The sequence below is a fragment of the Phasianus colchicus genome, chromosome 25 (assembly GCF_987193195.1).
Source record: "Phasianus colchicus chromosome 25, bPhaCol1.hap1.1, whole genome shotgun sequence".
Lineage (NCBI taxonomy): Eukaryota > Metazoa > Chordata > Aves > Galliformes > Phasianidae > Phasianus > Phasianus colchicus.
In genome coordinates, this window is record NC_143460.1 from 6,019,848 (window position 1) to 6,038,509 (window position 18,662).

Here is an 18,662-nt window from a genome sequence, read left to right on the forward strand (position 1 = left end):
ATGGGAAAACATTTCACTTAATGCAGAACAGTAATGTTATGGCGGGTTTTATATTTCAAAACTTCTCAGTACTCATTTCTGTGTTTACTTCTTGAAGAAGCTATTGTTAACACATCGGAACTCAAGCATATTAAATACATTCTTTTTTTTTTTCCTGCATGAAAAGAAATTGGAGATAAATAAAGCATATCATATTACATAAAATCCCATCTTACCCCCAAAGTACATCTATGCAAAAGCACAATCCTATCCATAAAGAACAACAACAAAAAAATCTATAAAATAGACATTTCAGCAAATGAGTTGACTGTTGAGGAAAGACAATTTCACAGTAAGTAAAATTATTTCATTTACTGCAATGAGCAGTTTGACTGCCTAATTTTCCCTCTTTATGTGAGAACATAGTTTGAATTTTATCAGAAGGTTTTACTGTATATATTTTTTTTCCCAGCATTTTGGTATGCTTTTATTATGACAGACTTGTGGAAGTTCTTTTATTTTGACCTCAGTTTTGAAGCCCTTTATACTTAGATCTGCACTGAAATTGGCTTATTATAATCGCAAAGATTTGCATACGTGCTTAATGTCAACTGTGTGAATAGTCCTATTAAGTTCAGTAGGGTGACTCCTGCACAAGATGAAGTATGCACAGACATCTTGGAAGATTGAGGGCCATATATTAGAGCATTAAAACAAGTTATCCATCATTTAATTTTAAAATAGAGCTGTGGAACTAATGTGTTATTTGAAAAAACATTCTGGACTTATCTGAAATCCCAGAGGCACAGCTTCATTCAATTTCTTGGCTCTCACAGTTTTTAAATGGTACAAGTTCAAAACCAGGGATGTCACTTCAAATGAAAACAGCAGCCAAGACAGTTCACACAGAGCTAGGTACATTCAGTCATAATTTTCTTCATCTTTATTCAAGTATTTAAACACATTTAAAGAGGGAGAAAATTATTATTTGTAATTGAGAACTGAAAAATGACCTTTTTTTTATTTGTTGATTCATTAAGCCTCGAAATGAGTACTTCTGATATCTGTGTTTTGGTTGTTTGTTCTGTGGCTGTTTTCTTCAGAACTATTGGAATTATTTTTATTGCTAAAAAGGACCTGTGCACACTAAAGGTTAAAAGCCAGATACCTCAAAGTGATTAGCCTTGGCTGCAGTGCAGTTCAGCTGGATTCACAAGTGCACCTCCTGAGATCCTAATTTTATGGGGAGTATTTGTAGCTCTGTTCGGTTCCACTGATTTCAGAGAGATGACACAAGCACCCAGCATTGCCACCTTAGTAGTAATTAATGGTATTCCTTTTTTTTTATCTTAATGGGCAAATGAGTTTAAAAACCCTTTTTGGGTTTTTTTCTGAAGAAAGAACTGAAATTATGGTTGATAGTAGGATAATTCTAATTTTTCTAGCCAGACTTGGCTAAAAGGAGTTAGCTCTCATTCAACTGAAAATTATTAGAGGTTAAAGATAAATGCTTACCTTTCAACATTATTTAATAGAGCGCAACCCATCAAAAGAGAAAGAAGTTATCAATCAGCCAAAGTGCTGTCTGAATCAGTGGCGAAGCAGCATTGGCTGAACATCATATGAAAGGTTGTATAAACCCATGCAGTCAGAAAATGACTTAGCATGAGAGAAATTAGAGAAAACATCCTATATTCCACAATTGCTTGGAAAACCAATGTTTTCACAGCAGAGTGATGCTGATGAACACAGCTGCAGTTAGTGAAGTAAATGTTCATCCTTTGTGGGGTGAAAATGAATTGGTGCTGGCAATTTTCTGGTCTTTTGTGTTTTGTTTCTCTTAGTTGGGTTTAAAAACAAAAAACAAAGCTACGATCGTGTTACAAGCCTACACTCCACGATGACATGGGAAACTGCAGAGGATTAGGAACTTTCCCTTGCTACTTAGGCAAGTGAGGCATGGAAATATGAAAACATACTACAGTCCTTCTTAAAGGATCTCATTAGAGTTCTCAGATGTGTTTATCATTTCCTATGTTTTTCTTCTATCCCATTATCACACACATACAACCTGAAAATGATTAGTCTATTTAGAATGTGAAAAGGTTAAATATGAAAACTTTTTTTTTCTTATGGGATAAAATAAATGCAGGGTTTTCTAAGGAGCTGTAGATATTTTCAGAGCTCTTGCACAGAAAGTTTTCTAGGTGATGTCCAAAATGTGCTGAATATTGTGTGTCTGCTTAAAAAAAAGATAAATCCTTAGAACTTTATGGTGTCTCTTACGGAAAAAAAATCATTGCTTCATCCACTTCTTTTCACCCACTCTCAGCTGTAAGTACTTAATAAATAAGATCTCTCTCATAAAGTTGTATCTCACAGATCTCACTCGTTGCCAAAAAACTTGCACAGAAGGATTGTTTATGATGAAGGCTTCACTTTCCAAATAATAATAAAAAAGCAGCACTGCTCCCTACATTCAAAAATAAATGCAGGACTAAGATATAAAAAGTATTTCAAGATGGGCATCTGCATATTATGTGAGGTGGGCACAAATAATTTATATCAGCATCATTTTTACTGTGCTTCAGTGTAAATAGCAAGCCTATTTCCATCTGGCCTGATTTATGGGATTTTGGATGTTCACTAAATGGTTGAGCGATTTTTATCACTGGATTTTATATTTTAAAGCCATGTAAATTACACAGGGAGAAAAAAAAAAAAAAAATTAGCAAAATGAATGTATATGAATTATATGCTCCTTAGGGGACGTGTGGCAGAATAGTGTGCTGAAGGACCACTGTGCATTGTCAGTGGGTGATATAAAATATTTTCTGGAAGTATATTCAGTACAAAGACGTGCAGCTCTGAGATGTTTATGGCAGCTGCAGAGAGCTCCTCTCTGACCTCTGTTAAAGATTACATGATGGACAGGGAAGCCAAGTCAGACTTCTTGTTCAAAGGGACGATATTTCAACTGCTCTTTGATAGGGCAGGATCTGCTCCCTTCCTGTGTCCAGGGAATATGCAGGTTGCATCACATGGAGTAGGAGGAGGAGAGAATGGTTTCTTACCTCAAACTGTGGTTCTTTAAGACCTGCATATATAGTAATAAGACTGAAGTCACTTTCAGATGCAGTTTGCTTATTTTGTTCCTGTAATTGTTTTTCATCTCTGCTCTTCCAGTAGTAATAACATTTATAGCAAACACCTATGTACTTGAGTATTGGCTTGGGACATACTGACGCATATACCTCCGTTCCAGGCTTCAGATTACATTAGTAATACTTCTAGTACATCAAATTACCTCAAGGATCAAAACATACTTTTATGTTTGAATGAACTACTTGGCGTATTACAGAAGCAAAGGTGGAACAAACATTCCCTGGAGGGAGGTTGCAGATGCTGAGCTGGTTAGCCTGGTAAATAGCAGCCGGGCTCATAAAACCACCTCCCTCTGTCTATGTATCACACTCTTGTCACAATACTATCTGAACACCTTTGCAAACCAATTAAATTCAGACAAATTGTATGTGAGAAAATGCTTAATCCAGAGTGATAAACAGCAAAATGATAGTATCTTATTGTTCTTCAACTCACACAAAGCTCCATACCTACTAAAGAAATAGCATCTGAGGGTAAGGCTGGGTGCAAGTGGCTGTGGATGCAGCACTGTTGGGCTCTCTTTCAGGTCACCAGTTCCGGCAAGGTGACACTAAGTTGGCTTTTCTTAGGGAGTCTGCATTAGGGTGCACATAGGGTCCCTAAAAGCCTGAGCTGTGAGCCCTTGGCCCTCAATTGCTTCCTTTCCAACTACAGCAAGACTCCAGAAGTTCATAATCTGTAACAGCATTTGAAACTTTCTCTTCCAGGGTACTTTCCCCAGAAGCACTGCATATTCCCAACCTTTGTCACACACGGATATGATGAGCATCTTAGCGGTGGCAATTTCTCGTAGCTAAGAAATACTCACTAAAGTGAATTAATTAATGGGAATCTGTGAAACTCTTATTCACAAAGATGATTTGTAGCCTGGTTTCTGTGAGGTTTTCTATTTAATTCTATTTTAAACGTTCTATTTAAAAGATCATCTCAGATGATGTTTATAAGATTGATGACTGAAGGAACTGATCTGATACCAGAATATCTGAAGTCAGAATATCTGAAGTTATTTTCCATGTTCACTGAATTGAATCATTGCATTCTTGTTTCTGATGATGCTGAATTGTTCATGCAATATGTTGTTTTTGTTTTTTTCCTCCTCTCCAATCTATAAAGTTTTTGATCCTTACTTCAAAGTAAGGATGTGAGCCTTGGGACTGACAATCACCTATTAAGACATTTCCAAACAGTTAGTTTTAAAGTCTCTTCCTATTAAGGAACAAACAGCCCTGTAAGAGAATTGCAGCATAGAACAAATAGTAAAACGGATTCCTCAGAGGAGAGGGAATGAGTACATAAGAGGTCATGTCATTAGACTGTGTAACAAAATACCAGATCTGCTGAGAGATAAAGGCAGCCTGCAGAGGCAGGGCAGCTCCAGGGAGAGGGTGCTCAGTGAGAGATAAGCCTGGCTGAGGGAACTGGGGGGTGAACCAGGCTGAGCATAAAGGAAGAGGCCCCTGTGAGGGCAGGAGGACTGCTTGCCAGTAACCCAGCTCCCTGGGTTAACAAGTTTATGAATGTGGGAATGTGGTCTTTAACTCCCAGGGATGCATTTGCATCTAGCCACGAGGAGGAAGCAGCACCTATCAAAACCTAAGGCTGAGAGAAGTAGAGCAAAAAGGGAGAACGAGTACCAGCTGCCCAGAGGATACAGCACCCTAGCAGGGAGTTTTGTGCATAGCAAGAAACCAGGGCAGAAGGTGCCCTGAATGTAGCCTGTGTGTACAAAAGAACGAAATTCCCATGATTCCTGGATGTGCTGGGTGCTCTTTAGGATCTCAGGGAAAGGGAACGTGGATAAAGTCTTGTTATGCTAAATTTCACCATTTCATTATTTTGCTTGGGACTCAGTCCCCAGACAGTGTTACCATTTTATTTACCTTATACATAATTCAAGTCTAAAAACTCGTGCTTAGAAAGAAAGGAGAAACAAAAACATGGCAATATGCAGGGAGGGGACGGGGGGGAGGGAGAAAAAATACCAGCAATTTCTCCCAAAGTTTCAGTGAGAGCACATTTATCTTTAGAGTTGAAAACTATTCAGGAGTACTTCCCCCATCACTAGAAGAAAGTCCAATGCCCACAGTCACAGTGCTGACATCATGTTCACACACAGAGGAGTCCCATAGGCTAAGTGATGGCTACAAAAGAGGCTGTGTGGAACAAATCCCACTCTGTCATCCAGCATGAGACATGAATCCCAGTCACAGCTGCAGCAGTCACTACAGCGACATTCCACTTCGCTTCTTTGAGTCCTTCCGTGCAATTGGACTGAAGGATAAGATCTCCTTGTAGATATGTTCTTGAAAAACAGAAGAAAAACAAATAATGAATACCTCTAGCATGCATCTCCTATTGCAGAGGTCACAAATGAAACTTTGGCCATTAATCATGTGCAGAGAGAAGTACAGCAGGTACAAGCTGGGAGGAAGAGATGAAGTACAAATGGGGGAAAAATGGAATCCTGAAAAGATGGAGGCAGAAGGAATCTCTGCTGAATACATGACAGCAAGAGCAAGGAAAGGGAGATGTATGCCATCATCAAGGCGTTACTGCGTGGCTGCAGCTGAGCTGGCCTTACTCAGCATGCTCACAGAAAACAGAAAGAGGCAGGAAAGTCTGTGCTATGCAGCGTCAAATAAAATAAACTTACTTTTCCATTCTTCTATTGAAAGTTTTTCATGCTCCAGAGAATCATCGTAGGACTGTTGTGCCTCTGTCTCCTCCTCAATGTCTCGGAATTGATCGAAGTACGGGTGGGCTAATGCTTGTGAGGCTGTAAGGCGCTTCTCCACATCCAGCTGCAGCATCTTGTCCAGCAGGTCCACCGCTGTGGGAGAAGACAAACATGCTACGTGGGTACAGTGCAGAACAGCCATCCTGCGTACAAACCCTGAAAATGATAGGGCTAGTGTTTCCACTAAGACATTTCCATACCTAAAAACAAAACAAATTCCTCAAGCTGGCCAAGGCAGCATGGAAATCTGCAAAATCTGCCAAGCAGTGGCCGCAGGTAACTTTTACTAAGAGAAGTGGAGATACACGTTGTGCAGAGGTAACAAATTAGCCTCACATAGGCATTACTGCATGGATAGTCTGCAGGAATGTGAACGGCAAACCATTAACTTCATGATGTTTTGCAGCTTCAGTCAATTGCTTTCACTCTGACCCCTGCAGCTCAAAATACTAGTAGCTTGAGTAATCTATATAGAAATCTATACATCCCTGGTAAACAGGAGGGCAGGAAACTCAAATACTGACTGGTCTGTCATCTCTGTTCTTGGTATTAATAGCTTAATGCTCCCCTTTTAGAAGAGTTTTTCTCTTATCTGTAATCTACTTGGGGAAAGAACCACTTGGAGATCAGTTTTTACCCTGAAAAATCACACATTTCAACTGCCTGTTATGTACAAGAAGCGCCTGGATGAGGAGCTACAAGATATGGTTTAGTAGCTTGTGGTAGTAATAGGAATGGGAAGGCGGTTGGACTAGATGATCTTGCAGGTCGTTTCCAACCTTGTGATTCTATGATATGATTCTGTGATTCTATACTGAAAGGTGCGCGTGTTCAACAAACAGCTGCGATCTGAGCTGAACTCTTCCCGCAGGAAAAGATTTATTGGAGTGGACTGTGGGGCTCTTTCATAGTTCATCAGAACCTGTGATGCTTTGGATCTGGGGCTGGGTAAACATTTTAAGTGCTCTGAATCATAATGTCATCTGCTTTGCCATGAGCAACAAGCTCTCAAAGCTAACATCAGCCAAAATTCATTCCAAATTCTATACCAAGTGGAGCTGAAGGTGTTGTATCACTGTGTGCAACTGCCCTAATCCCATGATTTGCTTTCTGTGATCTGGACATCCTGTTGTACATAGCATATGCTTCCTTCTGGCTTGTTAATACAAGAATGTGAAGTTTACCTCTTTATTATATTTTACACACCATGCCATTTTAAAACTGAAAACAAAAATGAAACAGGCAAATGGCCACTAACAGCAGAACACTGACACTGCAGTGCCAATAAAGGATTGTTTTAATTCAGGTGTATTTGCCCTGGGAAGGGCAACTGCCTGCTGGGATACAGCCTGCAAGGGAGGAAGCAGTGAGAAGTTATGAAAAAGTGGAGCAACAAAATTGCAGCTGTGGCAGTCAGCCCAGCTCCTTTTCAGTTTTGAGAACTTGTGAGAAATACTCAAGATTACTTACCCTGAGGATTGGCTTTGGGGAAAAGCACAGACAAATCCTTCTTGGGCATTTTTGGAAGAGACTTAATATAATTTTTAGCCTGAAAGAGAAAAGAAAGCAGAGCACATGCATTTACTGCAACTGGACAAGTGTGAGGGGGCTGTAAAATAGAGGTCTTGGGTCTCATTATTTAGGAGAAGAGAACAACAAATTATCTCATGTCACATTTTAGTGGCCAGCTTGTGAGGAACTTTTTTTTTTTATCTCTTGGGATACAGAAATGCTGATGCCTTAAGAACAGTTGAGCTGCAGAACAGAGGCAGGAGGTACAGCATCAACTCCTCGCCCAGCAGCCCCATGATCCACACGAGTTCTCAGTGACGAGTGTTGAAATCAAATACATCAGAAGTGTCACTGACAAAAATATTTTCCCTGATGATGGGAAAGACTGCTGTCTCTCCTGTTCATGGCTGCAGCACGTGGCCCGTCTCGCTGTGAGTTAACCTTTCCCCACCATGCCTCTGGCAGCAAGACCTGAATGGCCACAGAGCTTCCTTACCGCCTTGTCCTCAAGCTTCTCCACAAAGTCATCTCCCGGATGCCCTGTTACTTTCAGGATCTGAGTCAGCTGATCAAGGTCTGGCAGGCTGTGTTAAAGATTATCCACCTGGGAGCAAGCCCTGGTCTCCACCCAGCAGCTCAACCTATGGGCTGTGCGCATGAGTGTCCCAGGAGCAGCAGCAGCAGCTCTGAGCAGGTAATAATACAGACCTGCAAAGCCACACAAACTGAGACTCATTACGCTGTTTGCATCCTCTCTTCCTAGGATGCAGTCCTTATCAACAGTGAGTTCTGCTTGTACAGTTCTACTGGAGTATATGCCCAAAGATTTGAGAGTATGGAAGGGCTTGGGTATAAAATTAGGGGAATTCAAGGTTAGGCTGCTGATATAGAGAGTACGTTGCACAGAGAAGGTGCATTTCTAAGGGTGTCTTGTCCCCCTTCTATGTTCTGTTTTCCTCGCCAAAAAGACTACACTGATCCCCTGTGATTATCTATTAGTAAACCAGACCGACGCTGATTTCCCTCTGTAGCCTCATTCCTAAGGCTCTTTCACACATGCCAAGAATTGTTATCCCTCTGAGGGAAAAGGTTTCATTTGAAAGGATACAGTCTTTTCCTTTGAACAGTGTTTTCCCAGTCAGCATTTCTGCCATGATGCAACCGATAGACCAAATATCCACTGTTAGGGAAGAAAGAAGGAAAAATTTTAAAAGAGTAGGTTTTAGGAAAAAATTGCATGAGCTGTTGCCTACTTTTACAGTCTGCAGCAGGCACCCATTTCAATTTCAGTCCCATTTTCTGCCCTCCCCAGTTCTTTCCATGCTGCAAAAATCTTTGCTTTCATCATTTCCCACAGGCACCAGTTGTGACTTGCTCCATGTCAGGGAACACTGATTACAGAGAGCAAAAACATCTGGTAGATTAGGTGAGATTTGACCCACACATGACAGAGAGGTCTTTGGGTTTGTCACCAGACAGTCACATAGCAGAAGCAATGCACCTCACCTGTCTGGTTGTAATGCATCCAGTTCAGAATGACTTCTGGAGCTCTATACCAGCGTGTGACCACATAGCCTGTCATTTCAGCATCAGCATGTCTTGCTAAGCCAAAGTCCAAGATCTGCAGCTCACCAAAAGAAGAGGAGAAGGAAAGGCAGGGAAGAATCAATCAATCCATCCATCCAACAAGCAATAATCTGCTTTAAAATGAAGCAGATCTGATCAGAGCGAACTCTGTCTGCACCAAAGCCACCCATGGGATGGTTCAAAGACCTACAAGTTTGTCTTAATTCTCTGAAAGTTGCAAGCCAGCTGCAGAGCTGGTTGTTCTGTGGAGACCCTGTGGAGAGGATCTGTGTCGTGCACTGCTACCTGGAAGGTCACTTCCTTTAAACTCTATGAGATTTTTTTTAATGGACTTCCAGAAGGCAGAGGCTAAGGCATGCTCACAAGCCACTATGACTCACCGTTTCCTATAACAACACCTGGCAGCTGACAGGAGATGACCTCTCAATACTGAAGATGAGCATGGCTTGACCCAACCTTTACGGGCAACAGAACCTCTCCCAGTAATATACATTACAGAAAACAAATGGGAGACTGTCACCCCACTGAGCTGTAAGCAATCTTTTCAGAGATACACTGAAAATAACTTTGTCTAGAATCACAGCCATTATGCCTCAGGCCTAGCCAACAAGAACCAAAGGGTAACTGGGGCTGTATTCAGTTATCCTTCAGGGATTATCCACCTAACACCAGTATGGCTCAGTAGTATTACATTAATTTAGGAAGTCATTGCGAACTTCAATGCAGCCAGAATGACAGTGACAGGATGTTCATTCCAAGGCTTGGGCCCTGATTCAGCAAGTTGCATAAGCAGGTGAATATTTCCTGCTGACTACAACCACTGTGTAATGCAGCTCCCCAAATTGAGCTGTGGGACGTCAGGGGAAGCACGATGACACCTGCACGCCAGCATTCCCGCTTGTGGAGCAGCTTATGGGCACTCTGACCTGCTACCTGCATTTTTCCTACCTTTAGCTGGCAGTCTTCATTCACAGCCAGGTTGCCTGGCTTCAGGTCCTGAAACAGATGAGACCAGAATAAGTGGGATGTTTGGATTTGCAGTTCATCAGCGCAAGCCTGAGTCAAGCCTTAGCTCTCCTGGGATGCTTTCCCATAACATCCTGAGCCCAGTGCCAATACAGCAATACTGTACAGCTTTAAATTGCAGTGACTTTTTTTTTCCTTAAACCATTTTCACTCAAAAATCATAAACTGCTTCACAGTTTGCCAGCAAATAGAGCATTTCTGTTAAATCTGAATAAGCACTGGGTACAAGAGAACAGCAGAGCCAGAGAGAATTCAGAGCAGATAAGGCCATTAGCAAAATGATGTTTAGAAACTTACTAATTTTATGACCAAGCTGCATTTCTCCTAAACAGACAAAATTAGAATATTGGTGCATATGAACTTACCCTGTGGATGATTCCGGCAGAATGAATATACTGCAATAAAAAGAGAAGCCACAGTGTGGTCACCAGCAGATAAGACTGTTTTCTCCAGTGGAGAAATGAGAGTTCCAAAGAGGAACTCAATGGGAACACAGTGCTGGCATCTACTGCGTGTCCCAGAATACGGCCCCAGAGTAAAGCCCATAACCATAGGATAAGCAGTGGCTGATGGGGGAAAACCACCCGAGAGCAATCTGAAGCCTCCAACTGCATTTCTGACAGCTTTTGCAATTATGCTGCCACTCTAAAGAAGCAGCATTGAGCAGAAGGGGGGTACGGGGCAACAGTGCCTCAGAGCAAGCTAACTAGTATCTTAAAACTATCAAAACCCTAATCCAGACAGTGCTGTGGTCAGTTGGATGGCGTGAAAACTTTGATTCATTTTTTTCCCCCCATGGTTTAACATCTGAAACAACAATCTCATCATTAAACCAAACCTGGAAATCAGATTCAAACACCGATTGTGACTTTTGCGTCACCAGTTAGACCAGTGGCATTATTCTCCCCTTGCTTTATTTAAACTCGAGGTAGAAGTGATGTGGGGAAAGGTGTTATTAGGATGAACTTATTAGTACTCAGAAACCACTGCTCTAATCTCCAGATGGAGGGTGTTACAGAGGGCAATGTTAAGACATTATCTCTGAATTTCAGGGTTTGGAGTGATTGCTTTGTTCTCCCAAGGGTAGCTAGAGAAGTACATTTCTTGACCAATGTATTGAACAGAAAATCATTCCCTCCATCTTCTTCACTGACAGCCCAGGTGAGAAATTCAGCAGGAGCCCCACTCACTCCTGGTCCTGCAGAATTTTGCTCAAGGTTTTGGCAAGTCAGCAACACAGCTGCTGTCACAGAGAAACCACTCCAAGCTCTACAACTGATGGAAGCTTCAATGCCTGATTGACTATCATGAAAGGACAGCCATTTGGACTGATGTGTGCTAGAATAAGAGTCATACAAGAGCAAATCCCTGTTTCTCAGTGTGTGCCATTAAAAAAAAAACAAAAACAAACACCCAGAAAAACAAATCTTCCCCAGACAGGGGTTGTTGCTGTGGTCAGCCCAGAGATGACAAAGCAAGATCAACTGGAGAGAAGTTCTACTAAGATCAACTAAGTCCAGTCATGTTGTTTCTCCAGCCCCACCTACCTTCAGCCCTTTCAGCATCTGGTAGACCAGGTACTGGATCTTTTCATCACTGAATTCATGTCCCATGATCTTTTGTAAATCTGTCCGCATGTATGGCATCACCAGGTAGCTAAAAGGCAGTAAGACAAAGCCCTGAGTCTAGAAGAAAAGCACAAGGAACCATGATGGCCTTGTTCTCATTTTTGTTGTTGTTTGGGTGGTTTGTTTTCCTGTGGCTGTTTAAATCAGTGTAACTGGGACAGGTGGCTGTGGTTGCTCCTAGCCAACTGGCATGGCCTGCAGCAATGCTAGGGATTCTGCCTACTCTGAAAAGTGCTCTTTCTCCTCCCCTCAGATCAGATACATGATATAAATTAAGATCTTCCAAATCTTAACAACCTCAAATCAGTTTAATTTTAAATTTTCAAATCCATATGACTTTACATCCACCTGGCAGCAGAAGTGCCTTGTGCAGTTTTACAGAGTCTTGCAAAGCTGCAGCACTGGCTCCCAAATTTATAATATTTCTTGGCCCTGCCTTGGAAAGCAACCTGTAGGTTCCTTCAACCTGCCTGCTGAGGCTGCAATTAGCAGCAGTAACATCTCAGAACCATTGGATGCTTTTTGTGCAGGATGCCAAGTATCAGCCAGCAGCCGCAAACCCAGAGGCAGGTGCATGTTGCCCAGGGATGAGGAAGTGAGAAAAGCTTGTCTGACCTGACCACCAACACCAAGGTGTCTGAACAGCCAGAATCAAAGCGAAAAGAAAATGAGATCTCCAAAGTTCTCAGTTCAATTACCCTGTGGACTGGTAAACGCCACTTCTCCCCATTCTGAATGCAGCCTCTAGATTACATTGTGCATCAGCATGGGTCACAAGACATATAATGCGCCGTGGAACAAAATGCCCCAGGTATTTATGCTGGCCTGTCTATCCCACGTTCGCCCAGCTGTGAACAGGGCATGCCATCTGTTCACGTGGGCCCTCCAGCTACAGGAACTGCTTCTGATTCTCCTTGGTATTTGGGGATGTCTGGCTTTAGTCTGTCCCTTTTCCAATTAGCGTGTTGAACTGCACCTCAGCATGATCCATCGTGCTGCTGCAAAGCCTGCACCTGTGGTGCGCAGTAATCCAGCCTAGGCAAAGCAACACAAACCCCACACTTACAAGTCTTGAAATCCATGGTAGGAAGGGGCAGAGGTGAAGACATCGAGCAGCCCAATGACCTGATAGACAAGAGAAGCCCAAACGTAAATCTAGGAAGTGTTTGCTTTGCACGTAAAACTCAGGTAACAGCTCTCCATCAGCACATCCGTGAGCACTGAGAGCTCTATCTGAGGAATGTGAGGACTCCTCGTCGTGCTGTGCAGCTACTTTTCCCCTTACTAAGACACAGGAACACCCATTACACATCTGCCTGAGCTGATGTGGCACCAGCTGGGCAGCAGCCAGAGCCTGAGACTGCTCCACATGGCAGATGTTGAGCCCTCTCAAAGGTAAGGTGCTGCCACCAGAGTCGGCATGCACCCAGAGGAGTTCCCCTTGCTTTAGCAGAAACAGTGGGAAATGCATACTTACATTCTCATGCTGCATTTGCTTCAAGAGCATGAGCTCTCTGTATGCTCTCTTGGCAAAGATCTCTGTCTGGAACGGGCGGCACAGCTTCTTGATGGCCACTTTCTCTCCTGTCTTCTTGTCTATGGCAGAACTGCGACAGACAAATACAAACCAGTTTTCACACTGCAAATGTGTTTTAACGAACTTTGCAACACCAGATCAATTTCCCTCTGAGAAAAGAGTGAATGCTGGACTTTCCCTCCCCGGAAAAAAAAAAAAAAAAACATAGCAAGAAAAAGCCTCCTGATCTCTCTGTGTTGGTATTGAAACTCAGTGGGGCTCGCACACAGATTTTCCCTCTATATGACTTGGGCTGTTAGAGCACTGCCCATGATTTCAGGAATACTAAGAAGACTAGAGAGCACACAAAGAAAAGCACTAGTGCCAGTCTTTACTCCCTCTAATGCTTGCTTTAACCTGTAGCAACAAGCTGGAGCTAACGAAGCAACATTACACAAATGGTTAAATGTCAACTCCTTTAAGTCATGGAGAAAGGGGAATAAAGCAATTTCCTCCTTGCCACCTGCTTGCAAGATGTTGGCATTGAAGGTGTGTCAGCATCCTTCACTGTATTCCAGAGCAAAGATGGGATGTCACACTGAAAACAACACAGACTGCTGGAGTTAGTTCCTCTGCAGTCTTCTGTATGCTTCTGTATAAAAGCAGGTATGGCTGCAAATAAGGTTTGTTTCATAAGCTTACGAAAACACGGTACAGCCACCACAGCTGGAGACGTGCTATTCCTTATGATCACATCGGCTGTTTCCAGTTGGGTGGAATGATCCTGTGACACCCTCTCTCTCTCTCTGAGGCTCTTTAAGGATTCTCTCCACCCACCAAGGAGATGTGTGATCCATTCCCACTGCAGACCCAAGCTCCATCTGCTCCTCCTTCCTCTGGGCACCAAGTCCAGGAAGGGCTATGCCATTAAGCTGCAGAGCAGAGGCACTGCTCCTGAGGCCTCCAGGGCCATCACTCAGAGGCAAAATTTTATGAACAGTCAACAAGAAAATGCCCATCTGTAACAGTGCAGTCAAATGGTGCATTTTGCTGGGTGTAGTGCAGAGATGCAGTAGGATAAGTGGAAATATGCCGCTCAGCACAGCTTCCCCTTTGTAACACCAAGGAAGGTTGTTATACTTTGGTGCAAATCTCAGGAGCCTGTTAATAGCTTTCTCCAATTTCCAGCCACCAGCAATTCACTGTGGTATGGCTGCCAGAGGTCCAGCTCACCAGCAACTCTCACTGAGTGAGCAGAGACATCTCTGATGGCATCAGACAATCGATCTTCTCCCTCATGGCTACTGAAGTCTCTTATGGTTGCTGTGAGCTACCAGTGATGAGAACAGACATCCTTTGAGAGCTTTGGTGTGACTGCATTTTTGTAATGTATTCAGCTGAAAAAAGCAAAGGGAGCCACACCAGGCTGTGAAAGCACTGAAAGTGACACTGAATGACATCTCGAGAGGAATGGAAAAAATTGTCTCAGTTCCATTCGTCCTTTAGCAGCTGCTGGCAGAAGGGCAGCACAGTTCTCCAAGCCGTGAAGGAACAAAGAGGAAGGATCCGGCAGTACTCAGTCAAACACAGAATTCAGGGCAGATTTCCCAACTTCCAAGTGCCAGCTCTTACTGCCTTCCCAGCCTCTGGCCTGCAGAACACACATCCAACCCCACCACTCCATGCAGGAGCTGGAGCTTCATTCCACCCAGCACAAATGGAGCTACTTTTGCCTTTGCCATAAGACACAGCCCAGACCTGCCACAGCAGGGAGAGCCCACAACATTCTTCCCAGCAGAGATTAAGGAGCAGCTGGAAGCTCAGGATGACACCAAGGCCGACCTCGAGGTGAGGTCATGAGCGTACCATGAAGGTTCCACGGGTAATTGTGGCACATTGCACCCATGGACAGGGCTGGGGGCACCAGAAAACCTCCCCAGTTACCAAATCATTGCAGAATTTATGGGAAAAGAAACAAGCCCATGCTGGCCTCCCAGAATTTGTTTCTCAGCCCCTTGTCATTGTTCAAAGATGTGCAAAAGCTGTCAGCTCCAAATAGTGCTGTGATAGAAAAGCTTTCCAGTGATTCCCAGCAGAGGACAGCAAATCCCAACTGCACAGCATTCCTTCTGTGCTGTGCACAGGAACCAGCACAATCCCACCCTGCCAAGCACCGTCCATCCCATACCAAAGCCCCGTCTCCCCTCAGTCTGTTCTAACGCATCCCTAGTCTGCAAAGTCCCACAGTAACGGGTTGGTTTGGGCACTGGCGTTCTGTGTCAAGAAAACTTTGGAGGGATTTATCTTCCCCCTTCTTTTTTTTTTTTTTTTTTTTTAAACATACGAAAAATATTAAGTTTTGTGTTACCGGGTTCAGGAGGTGTCTCAGGATTCTGCCTTGCACATAAGCAGAAAAGTGGGGAAGGAAACCTCTGGTCCCCATTTGCATCCTGCAGTGCACTGACAGAGCCCCAGCTTCAGCCAGATGGTTTGGGGATTCCTCTGGGACAGCAAGACGTGCTTTGCCCAACATCCAGGAAAGAGGACACACTTCTTTCCTTTTCCTTTTTACCCTATTATGCAGTGAGGTTCTGTTTGGGTACTGACAATGGGCTGCTTCAGATTTGCCCTTGCTAGAAGTCACCAGCCTCCTCCTACTCACCAGTGTAAACAAAACGAGATCCAAGTTTTCTGCTCGCTTTCACTATGGGTACCTTTGTCCAAGTAACTAATTAACAGCAGCTCTGCTGCTCCCTTGTCAGCCGGGGATTGCCACCAGCCAGGAAGTCCCGGCCGGCTGCTGCCTTACAACGGAGCTGGAAGCAGCGCTGTGGCCGTACCACCCAGCTCCATTCCCCCATAGGACAGCATCAGCTGCTGTAGCTCTGCCCAGAGCTCAGTGCTTTGTTGCTGAGTGCCCAACTCTTCAGCTCTGAGAAATTCAGGTGTTTCCCTCTTCCTGCCAACCAGATCACTCCCTTACCCCAATCTCAGACCTGAGGCCATCCCTGCCTGCAGGACACCCACAGGGCTGAGCCAGACACGACTCTCCCCATTGCCTATTAGGGTGACTGCAGGAGGCACAGATCTTTTTTCAAGCAACCCTTTGCCGTGACCAAGCAGCAGACGAACCGCTTTCATCACAAAGTCCCTTCATCGTGGGGTGCTGAGGCACCTCTCACCCCCAGCCCTCATTGCTCCCCCCAGGCCCCACTCACCAGACAGAACCGTAGGCCCCAGAGCCCACGGGGTGCAGGGAGATGTACCTCCTGGGCAGCTCCCAGACGGTTCTGTTCAGCTCCTGTCTGTAAAAGCCTCTTCTCCTTGCGATGTTCATCGCCCGGCGGCTGCGGGACTGCCACCCCCCCAGAGTCCCAGCGTCTGGTGGTGCCCCTGGGATGCGACTGGGACGCTCTGCACTGCTGAGAAGGCCTGTAGCAAGTTGCCTTCTCTGCTTTCAGCTGTTGTGAGCGAGAAGGGACATGTCTCACAGCCCTCCTCCCTCCGCCTCCACATGGCAGAGATGAGGCATCAGGTTTCCAGACACGCCTTGGCCGTGTGCAGGTATTTCTGGGTGCTCCGATAGGCGCCCCGACGCAGCCGCACCTGCAGCCGCTGGTGGGACTTCAAGGAGAGAGCGGCTACCACCCCAGAAGTGCCATGTGGGGCTCACGGGGGTCTCACGAGATCGCCGATAGAGTGAGTAAGGTTGCATCAGGAATCCGAGGTCATGCCTGGCGTAGAGGAGAGGTTACCGTGCCACAGCACCGAGTCAGCCCCGTGGGGACCTGCTGGGAGAAGAGAGAGCTCCAGGACAGAGTCCAGGGCATGACACTCACTGAAGAGGGAACGGCGGGGATTTCCTCCACGGTTTCCCAGCAGATGGTTTCCCAGCAGATGGGCGCAGAGAAGGCTGTCTGAGCTTCACTTCATCCATGTGACTGCAGTGAGACGCTCAGGAGTTGCTCCGAGATGGGACCATCCTGGGAGCCACAGGGCTGCGGGGTCCAGCCTTGTTTCTGCAGCAGTCAGTCCCATTGCTCAGCACCCAACCCATCCTGCTGAGATGAGGCCTCAGCACTCTGCTTCGACTTCAGCTGAGCTCTGAGGTGCACCCTCCCTCCAGAGGAAGTGACTAAGTTACGCCTGAGCAGCCACGCTCTGCCAACACTCAGCTCTGCTCCATCCTCTGCCTGACGAGTGAGACTCAGGGAAACGCACTACTGCAGTTTCAGGGAGGATTCATTTACCTGGTTACTCGCAACCACCGTAACACATTTTAGAATTGGCACACGCATTCTCCAGATAGCAGTGGTAAGGCCTGCAGTTCTATAAAACAAGTCAGGGTCTGCGTGCTGGCAGCATTTTAACTTTGCTTATACACACAAGTGCAAACAAACCCCAGCTCTAGCAACAGCATAGTAAGGAAACAAAGCAGAATGGGCTGGGTTCTATAAATACATTAGTGAGCAAGAGGAATTACAGCCAGAACTGCTGGGACAGAAGCAAATGTAACTCATCTGTCACCTCATAAGCATGGAGAACTGTTGCACAACTGCACACACACAGCTGTCGGCACACGGTTCGGGAGTTCTGAGTATCTGGGGCACAGCTGTAGTTAGATGAGTTAATTTAAGGCTTCCCATTTTCTTTAAATTAGTCTAAGCCAGTTTTCCCTAATTCACTTCTCACTGAACTTAATGTCTTTTGCTAACCAACATATATTGTAACCAAACACAACTCAGGAATTTTGAGGATTTGGGATTTTTCTCCCCAGAAGTGACGACAAACCCCATGTAGGATTTTAAAAAAATTCTTTTTTTTTTTTTCCTCTTTCCATTTGCACCACAGCAAGCACCCTTTTCTTTGTGCCTCTTCAAACCAACCTCTGTGCTGTGCTGCAGGGGAAAATACAAGGTGCAGTAACAGTTACCTGACTCGGATCAGCACCAACTGCACTGCTCTATCTCAGCCAGCACTGAGGCTTTTGTTGGTGTGATGAACACAGCTCTATTCAATTATTCCTTTAATTGTCCTTCTGATTGAATAGTGCTGGCACACAACAGCAGTCAGAAAATCCCCAGTATGGCAAGTCACAACGCTCCTGCTCCCACTACCAACTGGATGACAGCTGAAGACAGAAACAAACCCACTCATTTCTAAATGGCAGACATCTGCAAATCACTGCAACCAGCGAGAAGTCCCAGGACCAGGCAAGTAGCAGAACTCTCATTTGTTGTGTTGAATATATATTTAAAAAAAACAAAAAAATACTTCCCTAAGCTAAAAACTACACATACTTTTACTGTCCAGTAGTGATGCAGACTCCAGGCTAGGTTTGTACTAAGAAAGCTACTTGGGGGGCCCATGGACGTGAGCACCGTGCCTGCAGTTGAGCAGCATTACCCACCCCTCCACCACGCAGGATTTTCTGTATAACGAGGAGGAATTCATCTCACACCAAAACCGGTTGCTTAGCACAAGGGGTTAGAAGAACCATCAGCACAGTAAA

The 18,662-nt window shown here is 44.6% G+C and overlaps 1 protein-coding gene across 1 annotated transcript; it reads right to left on the bottom strand.

Moving 5' to 3' along the window:
- Positions 1 to 4,908: 4,908 nt before the first annotated feature.
- Positions 4,909 to 18,539, bottom strand: MAPK13 (mitogen-activated protein kinase 13). The gene is made up of 12 exons (XM_031608650.2): positions 16,369 to 18,539; positions 13,112 to 13,241; positions 12,701 to 12,759; positions 11,554 to 11,662; positions 10,372 to 10,401; positions 9,929 to 9,976; positions 8,900 to 9,014; positions 8,502 to 8,573; positions 7,890 to 7,969; positions 7,352 to 7,430; positions 5,798 to 5,974; positions 4,909 to 5,446 (listed from the first exon to the last, which is right to left on the bottom strand). The coding sequence occupies exons 1-12, from the start codon at positions 16,485 to 16,487 to the stop codon at positions 5,367 to 5,369; spliced, it is 1,098 nt and encodes a 365-aa protein (XP_031464510.1). The 5' UTR covers positions 16,488 to 18,539; the 3' UTR covers positions 4,909 to 5,366.
- Between the last annotated feature and the right edge of the window lie 123 nt (positions 18,540 to 18,662).